The sequence below is a fragment of the Pezoporus occidentalis genome, unplaced genomic scaffold (assembly GCF_034315485.1).
Source record: "Pezoporus occidentalis ecotype Australia unplaced genomic scaffold, CSIRO_AGI_Poc_V1 ctg175, whole genome shotgun sequence".
NCBI lineage: Eukaryota > Metazoa > Chordata > Aves > Psittaciformes > Psittacidae > Pezoporus > Pezoporus occidentalis.
Window position 1 is genome coordinate 1849399 of NW_026913586.1, and position 23923 is coordinate 1873321.

General features: G+C 59.1%; 3 protein-coding genes across 3 annotated transcripts; all 3 read right to left on the reverse strand.

Moving 5' to 3' along the window:
- Nucleotides 1-2306: 2306 nt before the first annotated feature.
- On the reverse strand, nt 2307-5867 carry TRIM54 (tripartite motif containing 54). Its single transcript, XM_062614436.1, has 10 exons — nt 5432-5867; nt 4946-5118; nt 4389-4560; nt 4210-4305; nt 3885-4118; nt 3587-3609; nt 3283-3407; nt 2878-2979; nt 2582-2620; nt 2307-2357 (listed from the first exon to the last, which is right to left on the reverse strand). The coding sequence occupies exons 1-10, from the start codon at nt 5597-5599 to the stop codon at nt 2347-2349; spliced, it is 1143 nt and encodes a 380-aa protein (XP_062470420.1). The 5' UTR covers nt 5600-5867; the 3' UTR covers nt 2307-2346.
- Nucleotides 5868-6659: 792 nt separating this feature from the next.
- Nucleotides 6660-8668, reverse strand: DNAJC5G (DnaJ heat shock protein family (Hsp40) member C5 gamma). The gene is made up of 4 exons (XM_062614437.1): nt 8496-8668; nt 8153-8366; nt 7902-8055; nt 6660-7344 (listed from the first exon to the last, which is right to left on the reverse strand). The coding sequence occupies exons 1-4, from the start codon at nt 8666-8668 to the stop codon at nt 7268-7270; spliced, it is 618 nt and encodes a 205-aa protein (XP_062470421.1). The 3' UTR covers nt 6660-7267.
- A 1321-nt stretch (nt 8669-9989) lies between these two features.
- On the reverse strand, nt 9990-23574 carry LOC134161514 (uridine-cytidine kinase-like 1). Its single transcript, XM_062614424.1, has 14 exons — nt 23310-23574; nt 22957-23063; nt 22665-22835; nt 21751-21822; nt 21238-21427; nt 21069-21130; nt 20580-20596; nt 19690-19788; nt 11604-11697; nt 11453-11515; nt 11099-11221; nt 10908-11015; nt 10676-10832; nt 9990-10533 (listed from the first exon to the last, which is right to left on the reverse strand). The coding sequence occupies exons 1-14, from the start codon at nt 23557-23559 to the stop codon at nt 10460-10462; spliced, it is 1587 nt and encodes a 528-aa protein (XP_062470408.1). The 5' UTR covers nt 23560-23574; the 3' UTR covers nt 9990-10459.
- Between the last annotated feature and the right edge of the window lie 349 nt (nt 23575-23923).

The window sequence follows — 23923 nt, forward strand, 5'->3', positions numbered from 1 at the left end:
ACTCCATCTTCCCTGCCTCCCATCACTATACACATGGATTCCATGCCCCCTGAGCCTTCGCTGCTGCAGATGGAGGGGTCCCAGTTCCTCCCCATGCAACAGCTGCCCGAGTCCCTTCAGCGTTGCTGTGCCCCTTCCCTGGATTCCAGAGGGCACATCTTCTGAGTCAGAGGGGTGCAAGGTCAAGGAGAGCATCCACCACCTCCACTATCCCGGGGCAGTGAAGGACTGCCCAAGAGCCAGGCTGGGGCTGGGGCTGGCAAAAGCAGGTGACAGCTGGAGACAGGGCTTAAGGAAGAAAACTGCCCAGAATAGAGGAGAACCAGGCTGGGGCTCTCCTGAGATACCCCAAACCCCAGCAGTGGCACCCAGGGCTGCCCAGGATCTGCCAAGGTCCTTGTGAGCCCCTCTTGGCCATCTCTGGAAGGTGCCGGGGACATTCCTGAGGTGGAGAAAGGAAAATATCACATCCCCAAAGGGTCCCAGTGATGGAGAAGCCAGCCAGCCTCACCTCAGTCCCCAGGGACCATGTGAGCCCACCTGGGGCACATATCTATAGTGCGCAGGAGCAGGCAGTGTCCAGGAGCAGCCACACTGGTCCACAGGTTTGACCACCCAGCCACAAGCTACATGCCTGGGGATGCAGGAGAATGGAGACATCCCATAGCCCAGGGCTGAGCCTGTGTGCCTGCCCTGGGACACGGGGCTGGTGGGTGGGCAAGCAGCTCAGAGCTGCTTGCTCAGGGCCATTGAGTGCCACAGGGCACCACGCCGGGTTCCCTTGCTCAGGTTTGCAGGTAACAGTACCTGAGGGTAGAGCTGGGACCAAGCTGGGCTCAAGGAAAGGGCCATCAGGGACCAAGTAAGTGCAAAGTCCTGCCCTGGGCAGGCAGAGCCTCGAGCAGCCCTGCAGCTGGAATCCACAGTGGAAGCAAATTCATCATGGACCGTGAGGAGGGAGCTGTGCTGGGACATGGTCTGTGGGGACATGTGGTGCCTTGGCCCGTGGTGGGCTCAGCTCCAGCACTGCTCCCTCTTGCCCACCTCCCTCCCCAAGCAGGGTTCACACTGGGGGTGGCTGAAGCTGCTCTGGATGCCCCAGACCGTTTCTAAGGATTGCTCTGCTCTTGAGAGGAGTTTTTCCTGGTATCCAATGGGAATTTCTTCTATCCCAGCTTGTGTCACCATCTCCTATGCTGTCCCTGTGCCTGATGGGGGTATGGCTCCAGCTCCCCACACCCAGGAGGCAGCTCAGGGGTTTCCTCTCCTACGGCTGCACAACCAGCTCCTGCCATGCTGTATCCCCGGCCCAGCTGAATGTCTCTCCCTATTTGCTCCCGTGGATCCAGACTAGGACAGGAACCTGCTGGCAACAGGGTTCCAGACATTAGGACCTCCTCTGCTGCCAGGACAACCCTGGGCTCCCAGCCCCGAGGTCACTGGGACCTGCCACGTGCCAACATTTCACTTCTGCTTCCATGGGCCCATCCTGCAGTGTCCTGTGCCCCAGTTGCTGGCCAGCTTGGTGGCCCCTGTGCTTGCTGGGTACTGGGGTCTCAGCTGCCAGTCCTTGGAGCCCCGTGGCAGGGGCAGGGGGGTGGCAGCAGGGCACACTTCCATGGTGGCCCGGTTTCGGAGGACCTGCCCAGCCCCATCGTCAGCCCCTCGAGGAGCCCCTCACCATATGCATCATCAGGTGCATCAGCTGTGACGCTATGGCTGTGCAGGACAAGGCGGGTGACGCAGCCAGCGCTACCATGGCCCTCCCTGGGTGCCCAGCCGGCGGAGCTGGGGGCACAGGCCCCGGCACTGATCATGGTGCTCCCGGCTGTGTACTCAGCCAGCTCATCCCAGCGCTGTTTGCTTGGTGCACCCAGGGGACAGTGCTGCCCAGATGGTGTCCAGTGGGGGGGCTGCAGAGCTCAAGGGTGATGCAGTTTCTCACCCCCAGGCAGGGGCTGCAGGCAGGGCGGCAGAGCCCCATGCACAAGGTTGGAGATGAGAAGCTCCTGGCTGCAATCCACTCCTGGGATGCTGGAGCTGAGCCGTGCTGGGGCTCCCTGGGGACACAGACCCTCTTGTGTGGTCCTAGGACAGTGCTGGGTGGTGGAGCTGGGGCACAACTCAGTGGGGCAGGGGCTGCGTCCAGGCTGGAGCCCATGGAGCTGGTGTGGAACCACACTGGGGGCAGCCCTGGTGCCCACCCTGGCCACACACAACACCGTAGATGAAGTCCTCACGCGTTTAATGTTGTAGAGAGGCAGCTCCGGTGTTTGGGAATTGCAGCAGCAAAGCTGGAGGGGCAGGAGTGAGCTGGTGATGCCAATGCTGCTCCATGGTACCTGTTCAGTGCTGACCTGTGCAGGAAACCAGCCTCAGACCCACATGGTGGGGACCCAGGGATGCCCATTCTAGCCCCTACAGGCAAGGAGATAGGCACCCTGGGAAGCCCTGAGGTATGAATTCCTCCATCTGCATACCCATCCTCTTCTGTCCCCCCTGAGGTGCCTCCTCTGCCCCAAGGCACCCCATGACCTGGCCCCGTGTGTCCCCCCCACCTCAGTCCCAGTGAGGGTCTCACCATGGGGGGAGCTCACCGGCTTCTGCCTCGGCGCCACATCTGCAGAAGGAAAGTAGGTGACAAGACTGGAAACAGGGGCCCTGTCACACTGAAGGACCTGCACAGCTGCACACAGGCCATGGCACAGACACAGCACTGGGCAGGACACTGGGTATGTCCGTCCCTCCCTCCATGGGCATGGCAGTCCCAGCCCCTGGGCCTTGCTGCCCCGACTGCCCCTGCAGCCCTGGGACCAAGCACAGCAGCCAGGCACAGGATGGCACAGCACAGCATGGCACAGCATAGCAGGGACTCACCTTCTGCAGCATCAGGTGCCTCCAGGCTCTCCAGCCGGTCCTCATCTGCCGCAGCCTCACTGCCATCTCCAAGTGCATCCACCTCATCCTCGCCCAGCGGCTCTGCAGCACAAGGGGACAGGTCAGCCGGGTCCCCCCCTCCCTATGGTGTGGGCAGCCTGGAGACACTCCAAGAGGGATGTGACCAGCCCAGGAGCCTTGCCCTGGTGTGGGACACAGCAGCCCATGAGCCAGGAAGGGTCCCTTGGCAATGCAGAGGGGCCCCATGCCCCATTCCTGTGCAAGAGGGGATGCAGCCCCACATAGAACATGAGGCAGTGGAGGGTTCTGCCCATCTGAGCACTGCTTGCCCTGGGCAGTCCCATGTCCCCCCCAACATGGCAGTGCTTGTCCAAGCACCAGCACCTGTCTGGAACTCGATGGTCCTCAGCATCTCCGCCACATAGTCCACATTGATGGAGAAGTGATCCATGTTCTCATAGCCGGGCTCTGGGCGGCTGCTCATCGACACCTTGGACATGTCTGTGATCCTGCAGGGCAGGAAGATCCCCGGAAGCTGCCGGGGTCCAAGACACAAGGGGTGCTGTGCCCCCAACCATGGCCCAGCAGGGCCAGCCATAGCCAAGCCCCCATGCTGCCCCCTGTGCCCCCAGCTCTGTGCCCCCCACCTTGCCACTGCCCCAACCCCATGCCTCCTGGCCCTACTCACTTTTTCAGGAGCTCCTTGGAGTGCTGTGGAGGAAAAGGGGGGGAAGTGGTCAGTGTCTCCCTGAAAGAATGGGACTGGGGACTCCAGGAGCCAGATGCCACAGCCCCCCCCCCCCCAACACATCCCAGGGGTAGCCCGCAATCCTTCAGATTGACCCAAGTTCCCCCTAGCCGTGGGGCAGTCCCAGACCCCCGGGAGGGACCTGCCCCTGCCCAGTTCCCCAGCACAGCCTGGGAGCAGCTTTAGCCCCCTCGGAGGTTCCTGACCCCTGCACTCCACAGACCATATCCACACAGACCTGCAGGTACACAGCCATCTGGGGCTCCTCCATGGCCTGGATGGCTGACTCCACCAGCTTGGAGGAGGCCTCCAGGTGGTCGCCATACTGGCGGATGAGGCCCCGCACAAGCTGCACCTTCGTCTCCTGCTCCCGCGCAATGCTCTGCAGCAGCTCCTTCTTCCGCTCCTCCAGGATGCTGTACAGTGAGTCAAAGCGCAGCCCCAGGTGCTGCTTCTGCCGCCGGCCATTCTCCTGCAGGACCGTATTGCTTAGGGCCTGCCCTGGCCCTGCCATGTCCCCACCAGCAACGTGGCACCCAGGGACACCCCCTGTCCTGTCTCACCTCAATGGTGTGGCAGATCTCCTCCATCTGTGTGATGATGGCCTGAATGCGGTCATTCCCCGCCACTAGCATGGCAATGCCATCGCTGAGCTCGCTCTGGGAAGGTATGGGATGGGTATGAGGACCAGCTGACTGGGTTAGGGTCCCCCAGTCCCCTGTGGGCCACCAGGGCCACTCACCTTCTGGCGCTGGTAGACAGCAGGCAGCGGTGCGACCTCACAGTCCTTGTGTGCCCCGAAAACCTTGCAGAGGGAGCAGGTCGGCGCCTCACAGCGCAGGCAGTAGACGTTGATCCGCTCGTCCTCATGCTCCTCACACATGAGGTGCTGCTCGGCCTTGGCATGGAGGGGCCTGTGGTGGGGAACAGGCACCAGTGCCCATGGTAAGCCCCAGCCCCAGGGACACCTCCATCCCCAGGAACATCACAGCCCTTGGGGACACCCCAACTCCAGGGACATTTCCATATCCAGAGACACCTTCAGCCTCAGGGACACCTCCAGTACCAAGACACCCCTGGCCCTCGAGGCACTCCCAGCCGTAGGACACCTTAGCTCCGGGGACACCTCCAGCCCCTGGGGACACCCCGGCCCCAGAGACACCCCAGACAACCGTGGGCCCTGTCACTCCCACACTCCAGACGTACTCCCACCCCCAGCCTTTTGCCCGCAGCCCCCCTGGGCTCCCCTTCACGCACGGGACTCTCTCCCCTGTGGGGTGCCCCGCGGGCTCCTCGCACCTGGCCGACTCCTGCTTGTAGATGTCGATGATGTTCTCCACCAGCAGGTTCCGCTGCAGCCCGTACACCCCGTGCCGGTCCAGCACCACCTCGTGGCGGCACGACGGGCATCGGAACCGGCCGCCCGACGGCACCGCGCTGGAGCCCCGCGACTGCCACAGTGGGTTAGAGGCCTGGGGAGGGCATAGCAGGGGTTGGCCACGAACCTCCCGTAGCCCCCGGCTGCCAATAGCCCCCCACGCTTTGCCGCTGGTTGTGGGAGCCAGCAGGATTGCCCCCTACCCCCTGGCAGTGGGTGCCGCATCCCCGCGGGCACGGACACAAACACGAACAAGGACATGGGCACGAGCAAGGACACGGGCACGGGCACAGACACGGCCCCCGCGTACCGACGCTATCTGGCCGCCCCCCACCAGTTCTCCCGGGGGCTCGTCCCGGGACCGGGGTCGGATCGATCATCCCCTTCTCCCCCCGGCCCCACCGCACCTGGAAGACGTCGTTGGCGCACTTGCGGCAGAGGTTGTGCTGGCAGGGCAGGATCACCACGGGCTTGGTGAACATCTCCAGGCAGATGGGACAGATAAGCTGCTTCTCCAGGCTCTCCATGTTCCGCGCCTCCGCCAGCAGCGGCTTCAGCCCCACCGCGAAGTTCATCGCCGCGGTCCCGGCCCGGCCCGATCCTGTTCTGCCGACCACTGTCCCGCTCCGGCTCCGGCTCCGGCCTCGTCCGCCCGCTGTCTGCTCTGCCTCTGCCCCAACCTCAGCCCCAGCCCCGGCCCCGCTAAGCCCAGTGCTAATTTTAGCCTCCCAGCCCCGCCGGGGCCGCGGCAGCTGTCGGCGGCGTCGGGTGACACTGAGTCACGGCGCCGCGGCAGGCCCCCACCGGCGCCCCCGGCCCGGCTCACCCCGGGCACCAGCTGACCCCGCCACCGGGACCGGCTTACAGCGGTCAACGGCTGATCCCGGGTACTGGCTGATCCCACCGGGACCAGCTGGCTCTGCGGACTGGCAGCTCAGGCGGGGCTAGGAGGAGGCTGGGGTTCCGGTCCCCAAAACCCCACGGCTCCATCCAGTGCCAGCGCCACCAGCAGCAGCATGGCTGGGCGCCTGGAAGAGCTGGTGCCAGGAACAGCCCGGTCCCGGCACTCGCCCTGACACTCCAGCTATATTTAGGGGGTGAGACAGAGCCCATGCAGTTGCGGGCAGAGGCTGTGTCCCCTTGCCCCTCTCCCCCTGGGATGGGACAGTCCATCCCTGGCCCACAGACACAGCTCTCAAGAAAGCAGGGCAGGAACCAAGCAGTCCTGCTCGGAGCAGCTATCTCCCACTAGGACGCAGGCAGCCAGGGACTGCATGAGCAGGGACAGTCCGCACACATGCCCCAGTGTGGGACAAGGGTGACCAGCCAGGCTCCTGCCACCCCATGCCCCACAGCAGTGAGAAGGGGGGAAGCACAGCCCCCACAGGGCCAGCACTTGCTGGGGGACACAGCTGTCCCAGAAAGGTGACAGAAAAGAGAATGATGTCCACCCCTGTGAGAAAGCACCCCCTCAAGCTGCTCTTGGGACATGACCTGCCCACTCCCCCCGCTGCTCAGCCCCTCACTCCTGTGGGACCCACAGCCATAACCCCCTCCCTATCAATACAGGGCCAGGCAGAGGCACATTCTGCTGCAGAGCATTCAGGCAGCCCGATGAAACAGACTACCCAGAAACACACTCCCCTCCTGTCATCCTTTAATGGTGCATAAAACCTATACAAACTCAAGGAAAGTGCCTGAACGGGGCCCAGCCCTGCAGGGAGCCTGCCAGCAGCAGTGAGCATGGGGTGCAGCCAGTGCCCCGGGGCTGTGGCAGGGCAGAGGAAGGGGGCACAGAAGGCAGCACCCTAACCCCATGAGCAGCGTTTGGCACCCAGCACCCATCAGGAGGGTCCCTGTGAGGGCAGGTGGGGGGCTCAGCCCAGCCCCAGAAGTTACAGTGCTAACGGTCTCAGACGTGCCCGGCTATGGAGCCTGACCTGGAGAAGTCTCCACTCACAGCTGCTTGGGCCACCAGCAGGTGAGGCACTGGGGATCGAGTGCAGCAGAGTGGGCTCCAGGCCACCTCCACCACCAGTGCTGGGAGACAGGGGCATCACCCTGGAGCTTGAGCAGGGGCAGAAGAGCCTCTGCATTGATGCTGGCCAAATTAACCTGAGATTCTAACCACCCTAAGGCTGGAGAGCCACGCCAGGTGGCATGACCGTGGTCCTGGAAAGTGACAGTCCCAAAGGAGGATCTCCTCCCAGAGTCCTGGGGAGCCAGCAGAACCGAGGGCAGCCTCAGGCACTGGTGCTGACAGCTGGCAAGGGCTCCACGCTGGCAGGTGGGGGTTGCATCACAACAGGTATCTGTGAAGCTGGAAAAGAAGAGTGGCCCGATCAGTGACTCAGTCCCATCCCATGGTGGTGCTGAGCAGGTATCTGTGATGTCCCAACACCCCCATGAAGGCTCCCATAGACCAAGACTCCCAAACCTCCGGCCCCACTGCGGCAGTGCTCCCACCCCACAGAAAACAGCATAAGTCCCCCAGTGGCAGTCCTTGCAGACAGTAATGTGGCCAGGGCCCAGGGAAGGAAACCAGCATGTAGTACGGCTGCTCCTCACGCTCCATGCCTCAGGCCCAATTGTCTCTCCGCCACAAACAGTGCAGAGGTTTAATGGGGTCCTGGCCCAGGGGCAACTGAGGGAGGACAAGGCACGCCATAACCTGTGCAGTGGTTCCCTCTATCACCATCACCAGTCAGGATCCAGACAAGAAACACCAAGGGCTGGCTGTTACACAAGAGCTGCAGCTACATCTGAGCCTCAAGAGCAATGTCCCCACATGAGATGAAGTGGGGGGAGCTCCCCCCGGAGTCCTGCACAAGACAAAGCCAGGTGGGGCTTGCAACAGACACAAACAGCCCAACTCACCCCTGTCCTCTGCATGCATCTGCGCCTCCAGGTCCTTGGGGTCGACGTACTTGTAGGACTCATCTTCCTTCGGCGGGCTGCACGTCCCGCAGCAGAAGAAGCAGCAGCAGCAGCAGCAGCAGCAAGTGAGAGCACCGCAGCACAGAGCCAGAGCCTGCAGAGGAAGGGATGGCAGCCCCATGAGACCACCAGAGCCACACCAGCAGCCAAGCCCCATGAGGGCAGCCCAGGACACGCTGGGCTCAGCTCACCTGGAACCACCACTTGGACATGAGGAAGTAGTGCTTGACAGCATCGTCGCCGAACTGCTCGGCCACGTAGAGCCCCAGGGAGCCGTACTGGTCATAGAGGCGGCGCTTGTCCTCGTCGCTCAGCGTGGCGTGAGCGCTGTTGATCTCCTTGAAGCGCTCGGCCGCCGCCGGGTCATCGGGGTTTTTGTCTGGGTGGTACTTGAGCGCCAGCCTCCTGCCGGGGGGGGGAGTTACGGTTGGGACGGGCCCCGGAGCCCGACACCCCCTCTCCCATCACCGGGACGGGCCCCCCCTCCGCCCGGGTCCCCGCACCGCTCGGCCCCAGCCGCTCCCCCCGCCGTACCGGTAGGCCTTCTTAATCTCCTCGGGGGAGCTGCCCTTCTGCAGGCCCAGGAGACCCGGGACAGCCGCTTGGTACCCACGTACCGTCAGACACGGTGACACCCCCACTGAGCCCCCCCTCACACGGTAACACCCCCCCCACACACATCCCCTGTACACGCTGACAGTCCCCATCACCCCCACACACACACCCTAACCTACAGCCCCCACACGGTGACACCCCCATCACACACACACCCCCACCACCCTAACCTACAGCCCCCACACGGTGACACCCCCATCACACACACACACACCCCAACCTACAGCCCCCACACGGTGACACCCCCATCACACACACACACCCCCCAACCTACAGCCCCCACACGGTGACACCCCCATCACACACACACACCCCACCACCCTAACCTACAGCCCCCACACGGTGACACCCCCATCACACACACACACCCCCCAACCCTAACCTACAGCCCCCACACGGTGACACCCCCATCACACACACACCCCCACCACCCTAACCTACAGCCCCCACACGGTGACACCCCCATCACACACACACACACCCCAACCTACAGCCCCCACACGGTGACACCCCCACCCACACACACCCACCACCACCCTAACCTACAGCCCCCACACGGTGACACCCCCATCACACACACACACCCCACCACCCTAACCTACAGCCCCCACACGGTGACACCCCCATCACACACACACACCCCACCACCACCCTAACCTACAGCCCCCACACGGTGACAACCCCATCACACACACACACCCCACCACCCTAACCTACAGCCCCCACACGGTGACACCCCCATCACACACACACACACACACCCACCCTAACCTACAGCCCCCACACAGTGACACCCCCATCACACACACACACCCCTTCATATACAGTAAGTCCTCTATCAAACACACCCCCTGCACATAGTGACACCCCCCCCCCCGATACCCCTCTCACACAGCCCTACACAATGACATCCCAATCACACACACCCCTGCACTAAAACACCCCCAACATACACCCCCCCCCCCGAGACAACACCCCCATCACACCTACACACAGTGACACCCTTGGCATGCAGCCCTGCTCATGGTGACACGCCGCACGTGGTAGAAACCCCTACCCACCCTGTCCCCATGTGCCCAGCCCCAGTACAGGCAGGAGGTGGCAGCCTGGGGTGACAGGGTTGCGCTGCTCCTTTATTGGGGTACAAAATGAAGGCAGCCGGGGCAGCGGGGGGGAGAGGTGGGGTGCAGCAGAGCCAGCAGAGTGGGGACAGGGGCCAGGCCCTGCAGCCCCAGGCCCTGCTCTCTTCCCGCTGCCTCAGAGGGCAAGGGGAAGCCACTGCCACCATCTTGAAGAAGAACCTGAGCAACAAGGGTGGCAGCAGCAGCTGGGGAGACCATGGCCAGGGCTGGGGAGATCATGGCCCCACAGCCAAGCCTGGGATGGCTGGGGAGCCATGGCCCCACTCCCCTGGGATGGAGTGTCAGAGCGGTGGGGACAAGGTGGTTCCTTGGTTCCCAATCCCTGATGTTTTTCAAGTAGCTGGCCTGCCCACAGGAGACCAGATGGGGCAGCTGCTCAAATAAATACAAATAAATACAGATTCCAGCACGGGAGCTTGCCCAGTGCCCAGGGAAGAGGGTGACCGGCCCCTCAGGCACAAGCTGCAGGGAGACCACCCCTCCCTCCCGCCAGCATGGCCGGCCTGGGGCACAGAGGCAGGGGCCAGAGGTGAGGAACACCCTGACACCATCCCTCCCTTGTTGGAGGGTTGCCTCTGACCCCCAAGGGGCTACTCCTGCAGGTGGAAGGGGGGCAGGCAGCAAGGGCTCGGCCTGCAGGCAAGAGAGCTGGGGGCTGCAGGTGGGGGGCATAGGCTGGCAACTCAGAGCCCCTCCTGGGGGCTGTAGCCAGCCTGGGTGGTGGCCCCATGGCCAGCCAGCTCAGCAGTCCATGCCGTCACTCTCACACCAGGCAGAGGGTCCATCGGTGCCAAAGTATCGGTCCCCAAAGTTACCTGGAGGATGAGGGGACAGAATGAGGCAGTGGCAGTGGTCCCATTGCAGTCCCCTTCCAGGGCTCCCTCAGTGCAGCTTAGAGCCCCAGCCAGGCAGCTGGGGTGAAGGCCCACAGCCCAGGCCACCCTCTTCTGTCCTCACCGATGCCAGGGATGATGTGGAACTCTTCATTGATCCTCTTGTCCACAGCAGTGGTGATGATGTGGACACGGGGAAAGGCATAGGCCACAGAGTGCACCCCCATCTCCGCCATCAGCAGTGACAGCAGGAAGATCCTGTCCTCCTGCACATCATGATCCTGCAGCACACGGGAGCCGTGAGACCCAACCAACGTGTCAGTCCCACCCCATGCTCTGATGCCCTCTCCACTCACCAGCAGGACACGCACTGCCATCATGGCCGCGGCCCCCGTGGACACAGTGCTGTCCATGAGGATGACATAGTCCTCGCTGATCTCCTTGGGAAGGCGCAGGTAGTGGAGCTGTGAAGGGAAGGAGAAGTGGTCACCCACCCAACCACCACACAGTGCCGAGGGGTCTGTGCTGGGGCATCGGCACTGCTCACCTCGGGCTCTCCCGTGTCATGGTTGGTCTGAATGAGGATCTTGCCCAGGCGGATGTCCTTGCACACAGCAGTCAGGGCTTGCTCCATGGTCTCCCCTGCTCGCAGGATGGACACACCAGTGATCTGGGGAAGGGATGAGAACACATTTGCCTGGCACTGTGCAGGGGAAGCAGCTGCTCTGGTGAGCGCCTGCAGCTTTGGCGAGCTCCTGCGGCTTTGGCACTGCGGAAGAGGGAAGCAGCCCATCTGCACAGGGACAGATCCTGGAGCCACCAGGTTTTCCCAAGTCCATGCTAACCCAAGATGGGGCAGCCATGTGCTCATGGGGAGAAAGAGACTGGGACAGTGTCTCACCCTCTGTCTGTGGAACCGCTTCCCTTCATACGTGGTCCCCTGAGGTGTCTCCACGGTGACCGACTACAGAAACGGAGAAGGGAGTGTAGAGAAAGCTGGACCCTGCATGGCACGGGGGCTCAGGAGGGGGTGATGTGGGCCAGGAGCTCACCTTCAGCGGCAGGAAGGAGAGGGCATGTTCAATCAACAGCCGCATCAGGCGCTTGGAGTAGAAGATGAATTCGTCCCTGGTTGTGTCCTTGTTCCTGTTGAAGGAAGGTGCCTGCGTGAGATGAGAGCAGAGTCTCTGCTCCACCACATGGCAAACAGGGCTCTAGAGGAAGGACGGCACAGAGAGCAGCCAGTGGGAACCTGGAAGCTCTCAGGAAGGAGATACAGTAATTACCACTGTTTCTGGGCTTGCTGAAGACCCATGGTGCTGCTGTCTAGAAAGGACTATATAGTCAAAAATTGTGTTCAGTTCCCCTGGAAGGAGGATATAAAGCATGCAGGTAATCACGCAGATTGGATGAAGTAAAAGGATCCCACACGGTGCTGCTCAATGCTCTTTGGGACATGGTGGACAGTTCACAGCTGACTCTGCATGGCAGGCTAGCTGGACTAGCAAACGGAATGAAACCAACAGCAAAAAGGAGGGATAAGTGAGCATAACATCAGCAGCCTGGTACAGATGTGCGCCTTGACCTGAGCAGAGATGAGGCAGGTGCCTGAGAGGCAAGCAGAGAGGCACAGCATTACTCGCTCTGAGCATGACCTGTAATTGCTGCTGAATCTCTGCTGGGAGGATTTGCAGGGCTGGACATTTACGACATAACTGCTGACTGTGTGGAAAGAGCCAGGAGAAAAAGGGGAGACGACAGCAGCACAATGTCAGGCAGCACCATCAGTTCTTGAGGCAACAGAGACTCAGGAACAAGCAGCAAGGGTTTTGCACGGGTCCTGCAAGGGGAGCAAAAGGCAGGACAAAAGCACCTCCAGCACAGACCACAGCACAGCAGCACAGCCAGCTCCAGGAACACCTCTGCACAGAAGCAGCACAGCCAAGAGCAGCTGGGTTAGCTGACACCAGTGATGGGAAAACACCTGATGTGTTCTCAACTCCTCTCCATCTCTGTGCCAAGATAAACTATTGCCAGGAACCAGGCGGATTCTGAAATACCTGGCATTATCTCATCACAACCCTTAAGTGCTGAGGGCAGCAAGGAATACAATAAATAAAAAGCAGTAAAACCACAATGAGGCTGTAATTAAGAGGAAACCTCTCCTTCTCCTTCAGGAGGAGTAAAGGAACTGTACGTGCCCACACAATAATCCCAGTGCTGGGCAGAGGGGGATGAGGCTGTCTTTTCCTGTGGGCAGCATTTTGACCATCAGCACATGTATGTGCTGTACCTGAACTTGTTCACCACATAGAAGAAAACACTGCACAAAACCTTGCATTTCCTGCAACACACGGATCTCAAAGCACAGTAACACAAGTGTGTACAGAGCTCCATTTAATGACAGGCAGGACTGTCTCTGTCCTGTGTTACTCGGGGTATTTCCAGATGAATGGAACAGCTCCTCCACCAGCACTGTCAGGGTCAAGTGCCTGAAGGCAAAGTACCAAGAGGTCACTCAGCAGGAAAAGAGCAGAATCTGGGATCTGCTTGTCATTTGAAATGTGACCATAAAGACCCCAACAACATCTATCTAAACCTCTCCCAGTCTGTGGCTGCTTTGGCAAAAGAGCCAGTAACAGGCTGTAACATAAGGATCATTTTACTGGAGAAGTCTGAGAACAAGCTTCTGGCTCCCTGGCTGAACAACAAGCAAGGGCAGGCTGACACTGAAGGACTCTCTTTAAGAAGACACAGCTGAAATCTGCTTTCTCTTCTGTGACCTGTGCCTAAAGCAGTGCAGCCTGCATGTATCCCTGGTACATTCTGGAGGATGTAAGGAACAAAGGAACCCTTCAGACATTTGCCAGTTTCCAGATGGAAGAGGTGGATCTGGCAACAGTCCAGAAGCAGCAGAAGGATATTGAATATTTTTACTCTGTATTTTAAGACATCTCTGCCACTTCTCACATCTCTCCACAATGACAGACACCCCAGCCAACAGTGCTCAGAAGGATAAACAGTCACAACTGTCTGGAGATACTTCTGCAGCTACCTGGGTAACTCACTCCCGAGAGCTCTGCAATGACCAGAAAACCTAATGTGGACATTCCCAACAAGCCTGGGGACAGCAAGGCGCTCCTAGAGAAGTTGTAAGATCAGTTCTGGTCTGAAAGAAACAGGTATCAGCCCTACAGCTCCTCAGGGTGGGCTGTCAGCATGTGCACTCCCCACGCATGGGCTTAACCCACAGCAGCTCTGGAAGCACCACCGAGCTCCAGGAACAGAGCCTGCAGCAGCTCTGCTTCCCCAGGCAGTCATCCCTGACAAGCCCCACACCAGCCATGGGGCTGCTCTGCATGGACAGGGCCAGCTGGAAGCTGCAACCAGCCTCTGACCTGCATGGGACAGGCCCATTGGTGCTCCCACAGAGGCAGGATCCTCCGCAGCCTCCAAAAGACATCCTGATGACCATAGGATCATAGAACTAACTAGACTGGAAAAGCTCTTTACTATCAAGTCCAACCGTTACCCCAGGACTGCCAAGTCCACCACTAAACCATGTCATTAAGGGTCTCACGTACACGCTTTTTGAACACTTCTAGGGAGCGTGGTTCTACCACTGCCCTGGGCAGCCTCTTCCAGTGCCTGACCATCTTTTCAGTGAAGACATTTTTCCTAATATCCAGTCTAAACATCCCCTGGTGCAACTTGAGGCCATTTCCTCCTGTCCTATCACTCGTTACTTAGGAGACCAGTCACCTCCTCTCTCCATCCTCCTTTCAGGTAGTTGTAGAGAGCGATAATGGAGGATGTATCCATTAGGGATGGAGGACCAGCCTTGGCCCTGTGCTGCAAAGGCCTCAGCGTGCCTCCCTTTTTGTGCATGGGCAAAGACAGCCAAGGGACTTCTCTGGAACCAGGGACAAGCAACTGCTGATTATGCAAGGGGAAAGGGTGCTGCAAGGGAGGGCAGCCCTAACATTCCCTGGCAGCAGTGGAGGACCCTCCCTGCAGCAGTCAGAGAACGGGACTGCTCCAGCAGTGCCTCCGTGCCAAGAGTGCTCCCAAAGGGACACCAGACCTGCTCACCCAATGACCTCACAGCACCTTCCTGCCATCACCCAGGCAAAGCCCAAGAGCATGCACTGCTTCAGGCACTGCCCAACCCCTCAGTGGAGGTTCAGCCAAATCACAACACAGAGAGCTGGGAATCCCCAGCTGAGCACAGCAGCCACCCACTCCCTAGGATCCCAGTCTTTCCTGCAGGGGATGGCAGGAAAGCATTGGGTGGCCTGACAGGGACCAGCATCTGGCTTGGAGCCTGAACACAGTGTCATATCAGCTTAGTTCACGAACAGGAGGGTCCGTAGCTGAAAGCCAGCTGTAACATTCAGGCCCCCAGGAAACCTGAGCATAGACAGGTTTCACATCTGAACCACTTCTGTAGTGTCTGCAACTTCCTGGCATGCATGAAGGACCTCGCTCTGCCCCTCACTGAAGCACCAACAGCATCACATTTCTCAAGGGCAGCTCCAGCACAGGACAACGTGTCCTGTGGAGCACAAAGTCCAAAGGCTCAGGCCAGAGCAAACTTGCTAAGAGAGGTGGGTGACCCACGCCACCCACAGGCTGTGCTGCAGGGGATGTCCTGAGCATGCTTTCCATGAACATGTGGGTACCAAGATGCAAGCGATGGAAAGGAAATGCCATTCTCCTGTGGCAAAGAGAGTGCAAGATGCTTGAGAGATGTTTGGGTGCAGAAAGGACTGTTCAGGTGCAACAGAGTCCTGATGGGTGGCACAAAATGCTTCAATTGACGCTGGTGATCTGGACTGGATACCAAAGCATTTTGTTAAGTGGGAAGATACAACCCACAGCATTATTACACTCTCCTATTCTATAGGTACATTGGTGATAAAAGGAAGACAAGGGAAAACGTGGGCCCTCTCCAGAAAGGAGACCTGGCTACCCAGGACATGGAGAAGGCCGAGGTACTCAGGTTTTTTTTGCCTCAGTCTTCATCAGCAAGAGCTCCAGCCACACCACCCAAGTCACAGAAGGCAAAGGCAGGGACTGGGAGAATGAAGAACTGCCTGCTGTAGGAGATGATCAGGTTCAAAGTCACCCAGGGAGCACAAGTCCATGGGACTGGATGAGATGCATCCATGAGTCCCGAGATAACTGGCAGATGAAATTGCCAAGCCATTATTCATATTTGAGAAGCTGTGGCAGTCCAGTGAAGTTCCCACTGACCTGAAAAGGGGAAATCTAACCCCCATTTTTAAAAAGGGAAAAAAGGAAGACCCAAGGAAAAACAGTCAGTCTCACCTTAGTGCCTGGGAAGGTCATGGAGCAGATTCTCCTGGAAACTGTGCTAATGCACATGGACAATAAGGGGGTGATGCGAGACACTCAATGTGGCTTCACTAAGGGCAAATCATGCCTGATGAACATGGTGGCCTTCTACAATGGGGCTACAGTGTTGGTGGATAAGGGAAGACCAGCTTTCACCACCTACCTGGAATTGTGCAAGACATTTGACACTGTCCCACACAACATCCTTGTCTCTGAACTGCAGAGGCATGAATTTGATGGATGGACCATTTGGCAGATAAGAAATTGGCTGGATGGTTGCACCCAAAGAGTTGAGGTCAACAGCTCAATGTTCAAGTAGAGACCAATGATGAGTGGTGCTCTTCAGGGTCAGTAATGGGACCAGTGCTGTTCAGTATCTTTGTCAACGACAAGGACAGTGGGATCAAGGGTGCTCTCAGCAAGTTTGTTGATGACACCAAGCTGTGTGGTGCAGTCAGCATGCTGGAGTGAAGGGATGCCATACAGAGGTACCTGGACAGGCTGGAGAGGTGAGACAGTGTGAACCTCATGAAGGTCAACAGGGCCAAATGCAAGGTCCTGCACCTGGGTGAGGGCAGTCTCAAGCACAAACACAGGCTGGAGAATACTGGATTGAGAGCAGCCCTGAGGAGATGGACTTAGGGGTGCTGGCCAATGAGAAGCTCACCATGACCTGGCAGTGTGTGCTTGAGCCCAGAAACCAACCGTGTCCTGGGCTGCATCACCAGCAGCATGACCAGCAGGTCTAGGGAGGGGATTCTCCCCCTCTGGTCTACTCTGGTGAGAGCCCCCTGCAGTCCTGCATCCAGCTCTGGTGGCAACAACACAAGAGGGACATGGAGCTGCTGGAGCGAGTCCAGAGGATGCCACGGAGATGGCTCTGAGGGCTGGAGCAGCTCTGTTCTGGAGACAGGCTGAGGGAGCTGGGCTTGTTCAGCCTCGAGAAGGCTCAGGCAAGACTTTTGAGCAGCTTCCAGTGCCTATAAGGGCTGACAAAAAAATCTAGAGAGGGGCTTTTGAAAAGGGCCTATAGGGACAGGACAAGGGGAAATGGCTTTAAACTGAGAGAGGGAAGACAGAGATAAGATCTTAGGCAGAAATTCTTCCCTGTGAGGGTGATGAGGCCCTGGCACAGGTTCCCCCATCCCTGGCAGTGTTCAAATGTTGGTGCAATCTGGTCTAGTGAAAGGTGTCCCTACCTATGGCGGGTGTTGGAACTGGATAAGCTTTAAGACCTCTTCCAGATAAACTGTTGTGTGATTTTGTGATACTTAGACTGATAATGAATAAAATAATTCAGCTGTTCTAGTGCAGGACTATGTTTGGGTTTCTGCCTCTCCATGATAAGAGAAAATTGCTCTGGAAACCACTTCTCCCTGAGATGCCAAGCCTGAATTTGCCTTGACTATACTCGGTGAGATGCTCATCTGCTGCCACGACATAATTTTCCAGGAGGGCCCTCACAGACAGAAGGCTGAATCACAGAAGAGCCTCCAGTGTTGAACAACAGGGAAACCACGTTGGCTGGCAGCAGCGTGGCAAGCCAAGATCAACAGGCTGCATCCAAGGGAACTGCACTGGGGAAGACAGGATGGAAGAAGGGAGGCTGGAGGGAAATCCTAGTTCACAGTTCCCTGGTGCATCCACAGATGCCAAGCTGGGTGTGCCAAGGCACTCCAAAAGGCAGTGCTGGTGGGAACACCAGCACCCCACAAGGGGTCCCACTGTGGAATGGGGATGATGGCACCGTGGCAGCCAGCATGAAGACGAGATCAGATCTGCCAAGGGACAGTAACTTCACACACAGAGGTGCGGGAAGCTTGGCAAAAGGTGTGCATTTGATCCCCTGACAGTCTGAGCCTCTCCATCAAGCACAGAAGAACCTCAGAGGGCAGGAAGCAGTGCCTCGGGAGCAGAGGGAAGCCCAGAGGGTCACATGTGAAAATCATTTAACAGCTCCACACCACACTGAAGTCATGCAGAAACACGTGAGCACTGCCAAGCATCACCTACAAGCACCAGGAATACAAGCTGCCTTGCTGTCACCAAATACAGGAGTGAGTTCCTCAGCTTAGAGATCTTGGTAACAGCACTTCCTCAGCTTCCCCTGCTTTCCTGGGCTGCAGCAGGATTTGAGGGGGTGGCTGACAGGCCAAGTCAACGCCCCTCATAAGCATGGTTATTTTTCATTTACCATCTGGAAGAGGCAAAATCTGCCTCCCCACAGCCCTGCCATGCACACCAGCCAGCTCCCTGAGCTCAGCTCCAGTACAGTAACTCGGGATCAGCAGCGCTGCTGGAATCTGACCACAGTCCAGACGGGTTTGGTCCCTTCCCTCCCAGGGCAGCTGAACAAACTCCTAAGTCCAAGCAGATTAAGGTTATTAGACACTTGTGGCATAAAGGCGGAGGCACAACACACCGCTCCCAGCAAGGCACAGGCACACAGACTTCAAGGATGAAGAGGGGAACAGCAGCTACAGATGAAAGAGGATCCAATGTCTGCCCATGGTGCTGTCCCTTCCAGACACGGACTGGTTCAACCTGGCCTGTGGCACTGCTCACACTCTTCTGAGAGAGCACACAGCAGTGTCACGCTGTCAGCTCTCCCAAGGAAACAGGAGGAGCCATAGGTAAAAGGTCCCTGCCAGTGCCTCTGAGCAGGAAGGCTAGAGATGGGTGGGCTGCTGCACAAAGGCTGGCTGGTTCTTCTCACCCTGCATGACCCCAGGAAAGGGAAAAGTGCTCCTTTGCAAGCAAACAACATTTAGCCTCTGGTGGTGCTGTTCCCCAAGATCTCCCTTCCACCTTCATTTATCATTGAGCACAGCCAGCGGATGAGCTAGAGAAATCATCTCAGGCCATCAGAAAGCTGATGCCACAGCAGTGCAAGGAGACACTGAAGGGACACAGTCATAACTTCTACAAAGTTCCCTTAGTGACCTGAACTCGGAGCTACTAGAAGCGCACAGCCTAGTGGGGAGACACATGGGCTTCAGACACTGGCACACGTCTCTGCCCATTGAGCATAAGGTGCCACATCACCAGGCTTTTACTGCTGTGAATGGCCCTTGGAGCCTGCGCTGCCACAAGGAGGAGTCACAGGAGGAGCCTGGGGAAGGAACAGTTTGTTTCCCACCAGGAGGCACACCACCTGCATGTAGTCACGTTTGAGTTCTCTAAACCAACAAAGGGGTGCTGGTAACCAGCCACAGTGTGAGCAGGCACAGCAGAGCTCAGCATCCCCTTCCTGGTTTACAGCCCAGGGACAGAAACACAGGGGTTGCAAGCTTCTAAACCACAGTAATGAGGAATGTCTTTAGTGGCCCCACAGGATTCAGCTCCTGACCCTACACTAGTGCTACTGTCACCTAGAAAAAAGGAGTATTAGTGAGGAATGAAAAGATCAAGTCATGGAAGCAGCAGCCTGGGTCTTCTCTAAGCTGGCTCTAAACTCAAGTGCCTCAGTAGAGGGGCAGTGAGGGCACCTCACCCCATGTCACCAGCTACTATGCCTGTGCTCCAGCTAGCAAAGAGCTAACCAGTCTCCTCTCATCATAAGAAAGAGCTGCTCAAAAGTCACCCCAGAGCAGACAGGCTGAGTGTTGCCAAAAAACCGTCTGTAGGGTGGAGTCAGCTCTGTTAAGTCCTGATCCAAGAAAACCCCTATGGCTGAAGCCCTTAAGGCAGATGAGGAAAAACTGACACCAGGTTTTGTAGTGTGATCCTACAGAACAGCCCTTCTGCAGGAAGGGAACTCCAAAGGAGGCAGGGACCTACCTGATGATGGTGTGCATGCCTCGCACTTGGGGAGTGTTCTCCAGGACGCTCAGTGTCTTCGGCAGGGGCTGCCCCTGGTGGGCAGAGGCCAGAGCTGCCCTGAAACAAGGCAGCAGTGATCAGAGCTGCACAGCACAGGCACACAGAGCCACTGCGCTGGACACACCACAGAGTGGGACATGGCCCCTGGCCAAAGGAAGGCTCCTCACAGAGAACCTACGGCACAGGCTGGACATCAGAAAGTGCTTTGGTCTTCCCACCTTGATCCCCAGGAAAGCCCCAAGACTGGTACCAGGTATGAGATTCCAAAGCAGTACCAACCCATAAAAGTGGGGCAAAGCTCCCCTGACAACAAATCCAGCTGTCAGCAGCCCTTGTACACATAAGCCTCTATACCAGCACCCAGGGAACAGGAGGAGCATCTCTGCATGTGAAGGCCTTGCACCCTGGGACTGGGCTGCCCATGCTGCAGTGACCTTTAGGGACAAGGACTGTCCCTCTGAGGCTATGTGAAGTCCCAGAGAACAAGGACTGTTCAGGGCCCTTCTCCCATAGAAGGGAGCAGCCTGGGACAACCCAGAAAGTAGGACAGGAGCTGTGCTCCAGAAAGGGATGAAAACAAGGCAGTGCACTGGTCACAGGAGTCAAAGCATAGCTGCTGTGAGATGGTTCACACAGGAGCCTGCAGCCACAGTGTGATGACCCCCAAGAAGGTGAATGCAGGGCAGCCACCTAGGCAGCTGAGGAAGAGCAGCTATGCTCAGGCACCTCAGCAAAGCTTTGGCCAGCAGGGACAACAAGAGGCAGGACCTGGGGAAGAGAGGGTGCTCGTGGCCCTCCACCCCCAGCCCAGAACCAGCCCCTCTGTGGATGGCAGGGTCTCCACGTACCTGACAGTGATCTCACGCTGGGTGGTGGAGCAGAGTCATCCAGTGTGGCAAGATCGGAAGGAAAGGAAACACAGTCACTGCACCAGGCACAATCACCCACAGCAGCCCTGGCCCAGCTCCCACTGCTTCTCCTGGGGTTAAACCCAGAGAAGGAACACCAGAGCCGGAAGGCAAGGGCAGACTGATGTGGCACAGCCAGGATGAGCAGAGCGGGGAGAGCCGAGATCAGAAGAGCTCTCCAGGACGACAGCATGTGAACAAGGCCAGGCCAGACTGCAAGTGCCAGGCGTCACTGTACCCAGACCTGTCCCAGTTTCCCCAGCCCCTGTGTCACAGCTCTGTCTGCCCCAAGACCTTTTGTAGAGAGGTGACATCTAGACCCTCTGCGTGCTCCAGAAGCACAGGGCTATTGAGCACCCACATCCTCCCCTCTGTGCAGAATCCTCCTCCTCACCTGCACTAGCAGTAATCAAAGAGCCCAGAGCTCACCTTCTCCAGCTGGCTGTGCACATGCTGCACAATGAGGTCTAGGGCCACAAAGTTTTCCCCACCTGACAGCAGAGCAGAGAAGCTGAGTCAGAGGCACACTGACCCAACCCCATCCTAGGACACCTGCTGCCAGAGCTGGGGTCAGGTCTGGCAAATGCAGCAGTCTCACCCCTGGGCACCACGATATCGGCAACCTGCACAGTGGGCTCGATGTACTGCTCAAAGGATGGCTTCACAAACTTGTTGTATTGCTTGATGACACCCGCGACATCGCGACCACGTTCCATGATGTCGCGTTGCAGCCGTCGCACCAGCCGGATGTCAGAATCCGTGTCCACAAACACTTTCATGTCCAGGAGCTGGAAAACTGGGAAGAGTGAGCACCCCCTATGCATCCCCCCACCAGACCTGCTGCATTCCTCTCATCCACAGCTCAGCCAGGTCTGACCCCCACGGCGAGGGAGCCCAGCGTTGCCTCTCCTGAAGCCTCAGATGTGGAGGGGCTCTACCAGCAGGCAGGAGGGTGACCTCCCCCTCGGCAGCCCCCACCCATCACCCTGCCCCAGCAGCATCAAGGGCCAGGCCAGGCCAGCACCCATCCCACTGCAGCACACCACTGCACATCCCCTGCCACACCACACACTAAGATGGGCCACCAGCCGCACCAGGCAGCGAGCGATACCTTCAGCAACTCCTTGTTCGCAAAAGCCAGAATCCCTTCAAAGACGATGACGTTGGCCCCGTACACTGTTTTCTGTGGGCAGATAAGAGCTGTGCTCGTCCTGCCCACCTCACACCCACTGCGGCAAGGCCAGCACTCAGCACAGATGGCACAGTCACAGAATGGGTTGGGTGTGAAGGAACCTTGAAGCTCATCCAGTTCCAACCCCTCTACCATGGGCAGGGACACCTTCCACTAGAGCAGCTTGCTCCAAGCCCCTGTGTCCAGCCTGGCCTTGAACACTGCCAGGGATGGGGCAGCCACAGCTTCTCTGGGCACCCTGGACCAATACCTCACCACCCTCAGAGGGAAGAATTTCTTTTCTTCTTCATATCTCATCTAAGTCTACCCTCTGTCAGTTTTAAGCCCTCAGCCCCTGACGCATCCCAGGCTCTTGCCACCCATGTGCAGCACTCCCTATAACTGTCCTGTATCATCCAACATTTAAGGGCCCTTATTCTGATCCCTACACTTGATATCCCAGCCCTGCACTGACAAAGAGCCTTGTTCCAGAGCCCCAAACCTCTGCCTTCATCCCAGCTCCTTCCCTCTCTGCACTCCATGCTCCCCACTGCAGCCTCTCCCTGCACTCTGGGTTGGCCCCCACTTCAATCTCCATCTTCATGTCTCCCTGCCCCCTCCTTGCCTCCACACCTCAACCCCCCCCCCAAAAGAAACACCCCTGATGGCTGGAGCCCCTCCCTCCCTGTGCCCTCCCAGGTCCCACAGCCCCCACACTCCCTACCCCTGCCGACAGACATCCCTGCTCCCCAGTGCTCACCCAGTCTGCCCGCCCCAGTGCCCATCCCAGCTCCCCCATGGCGCCCATCCCAGCTCCCCCATGGCACCCATCCCAGCTCCCCCATGGCACCCACCCACTCCCGGCGGCGGCTGTGCGTGGTGAAGTCGTACACCGGCACCTTCACGCTCTTGCCCTTCTTGAGCTTGCGGAGGACACTGACGAGCAGCTCAAAGTCGAAGGCATCAGGGTGGTCAAAATTGTAGTCGCTGCGGGCTGCCAGAGCCTGCTGCCCCTCGTCCAGCACCTGCAGGCACCATCACCACTCAGTGCCATGCCAGAGCCCCCACACCCCATCACTGCCACGCCAGACCCATGGATCCACTAGCACCGCCACTGCTCTGTGCTGCCCTCGTGGCAGCCCTCACCTTGTAGAAGGAGTCCATGGAGAGCAACACGACCCAGGGCACGTCCAGCGCCTCGATGATCCGTGTTGCCACTGTTGTCTTGCCCGAGGCACTGCCACCGCACAAGCCTGGGGGTGAGAAGGGGATCACCGCGAAGGCCCCGGCTCCATCAGTGCCCGGCTTCAGCTCCAGCCCGGCCCCATCACTCCCTCAGCCGTGGCTCAGGGCCTGGCTCCATCATCTACCTCGTCCCAGCACCGGCTCCAGACCCCATCCTTGGCTCCATCACTTCCCCAGCCCTGGCTCCATCCCTGCCCCAGCCCGGCTCCGGGCCGCAAGCTCCATCCCTTCCCCAGCCCCATCCCGCCGCTGACCGATGACGAAGGCCTCGTCCACGGGCGCGCCGGTCTCGCTGTACCAGGGCGGCCGCCCGGCCGTGTAGATGGTCCGCTTGCTGGTGCGCAGCAGCGGCGGCTCCGGCTGGCACTGGCTGGCGGTTCTGCGCCGCGGGGAGGGCGCCAGCGGCAGCCGGCTCAGCAGCGAGCCCAGCGGGCCCGGGCCGCGCTCGGGACCCGCCGCGCCCCACGCGCTTCCCCGCCGCTCCTCCGCGCCCGCCGCCGCCATCTCCGCGCGCCGCCGCGGGCCGCTGGGTTCGGGATGGGCCGCGGGGGCTGCCGGGACGGGCCGCGGCCGCACGCGGCTCCCGGCGGCCCCCGCGGCCCCGCCACGCCCCCGCCACACGTGGGCACCCGCGGGAACCGGGACGGCGGGTACCGGCCGTGGCGGGGTCTGGCCCGGCCGCACGGCCAGAGCCTCCAGGGACCGAGAACCCTCCGGACACCGTGGGCAGCCGTGCACGTGTCACTCGCGCACGGGGGAGCATGTCCAGGGTCCCCGTCCCTGTGCCCACTGTATGCCCATGGCCTCCGGTCCTGGGACTGAGCACCGCTGGGAGAGCCTGGCTCCCTCCTCCTTATCCCCTCCCTGC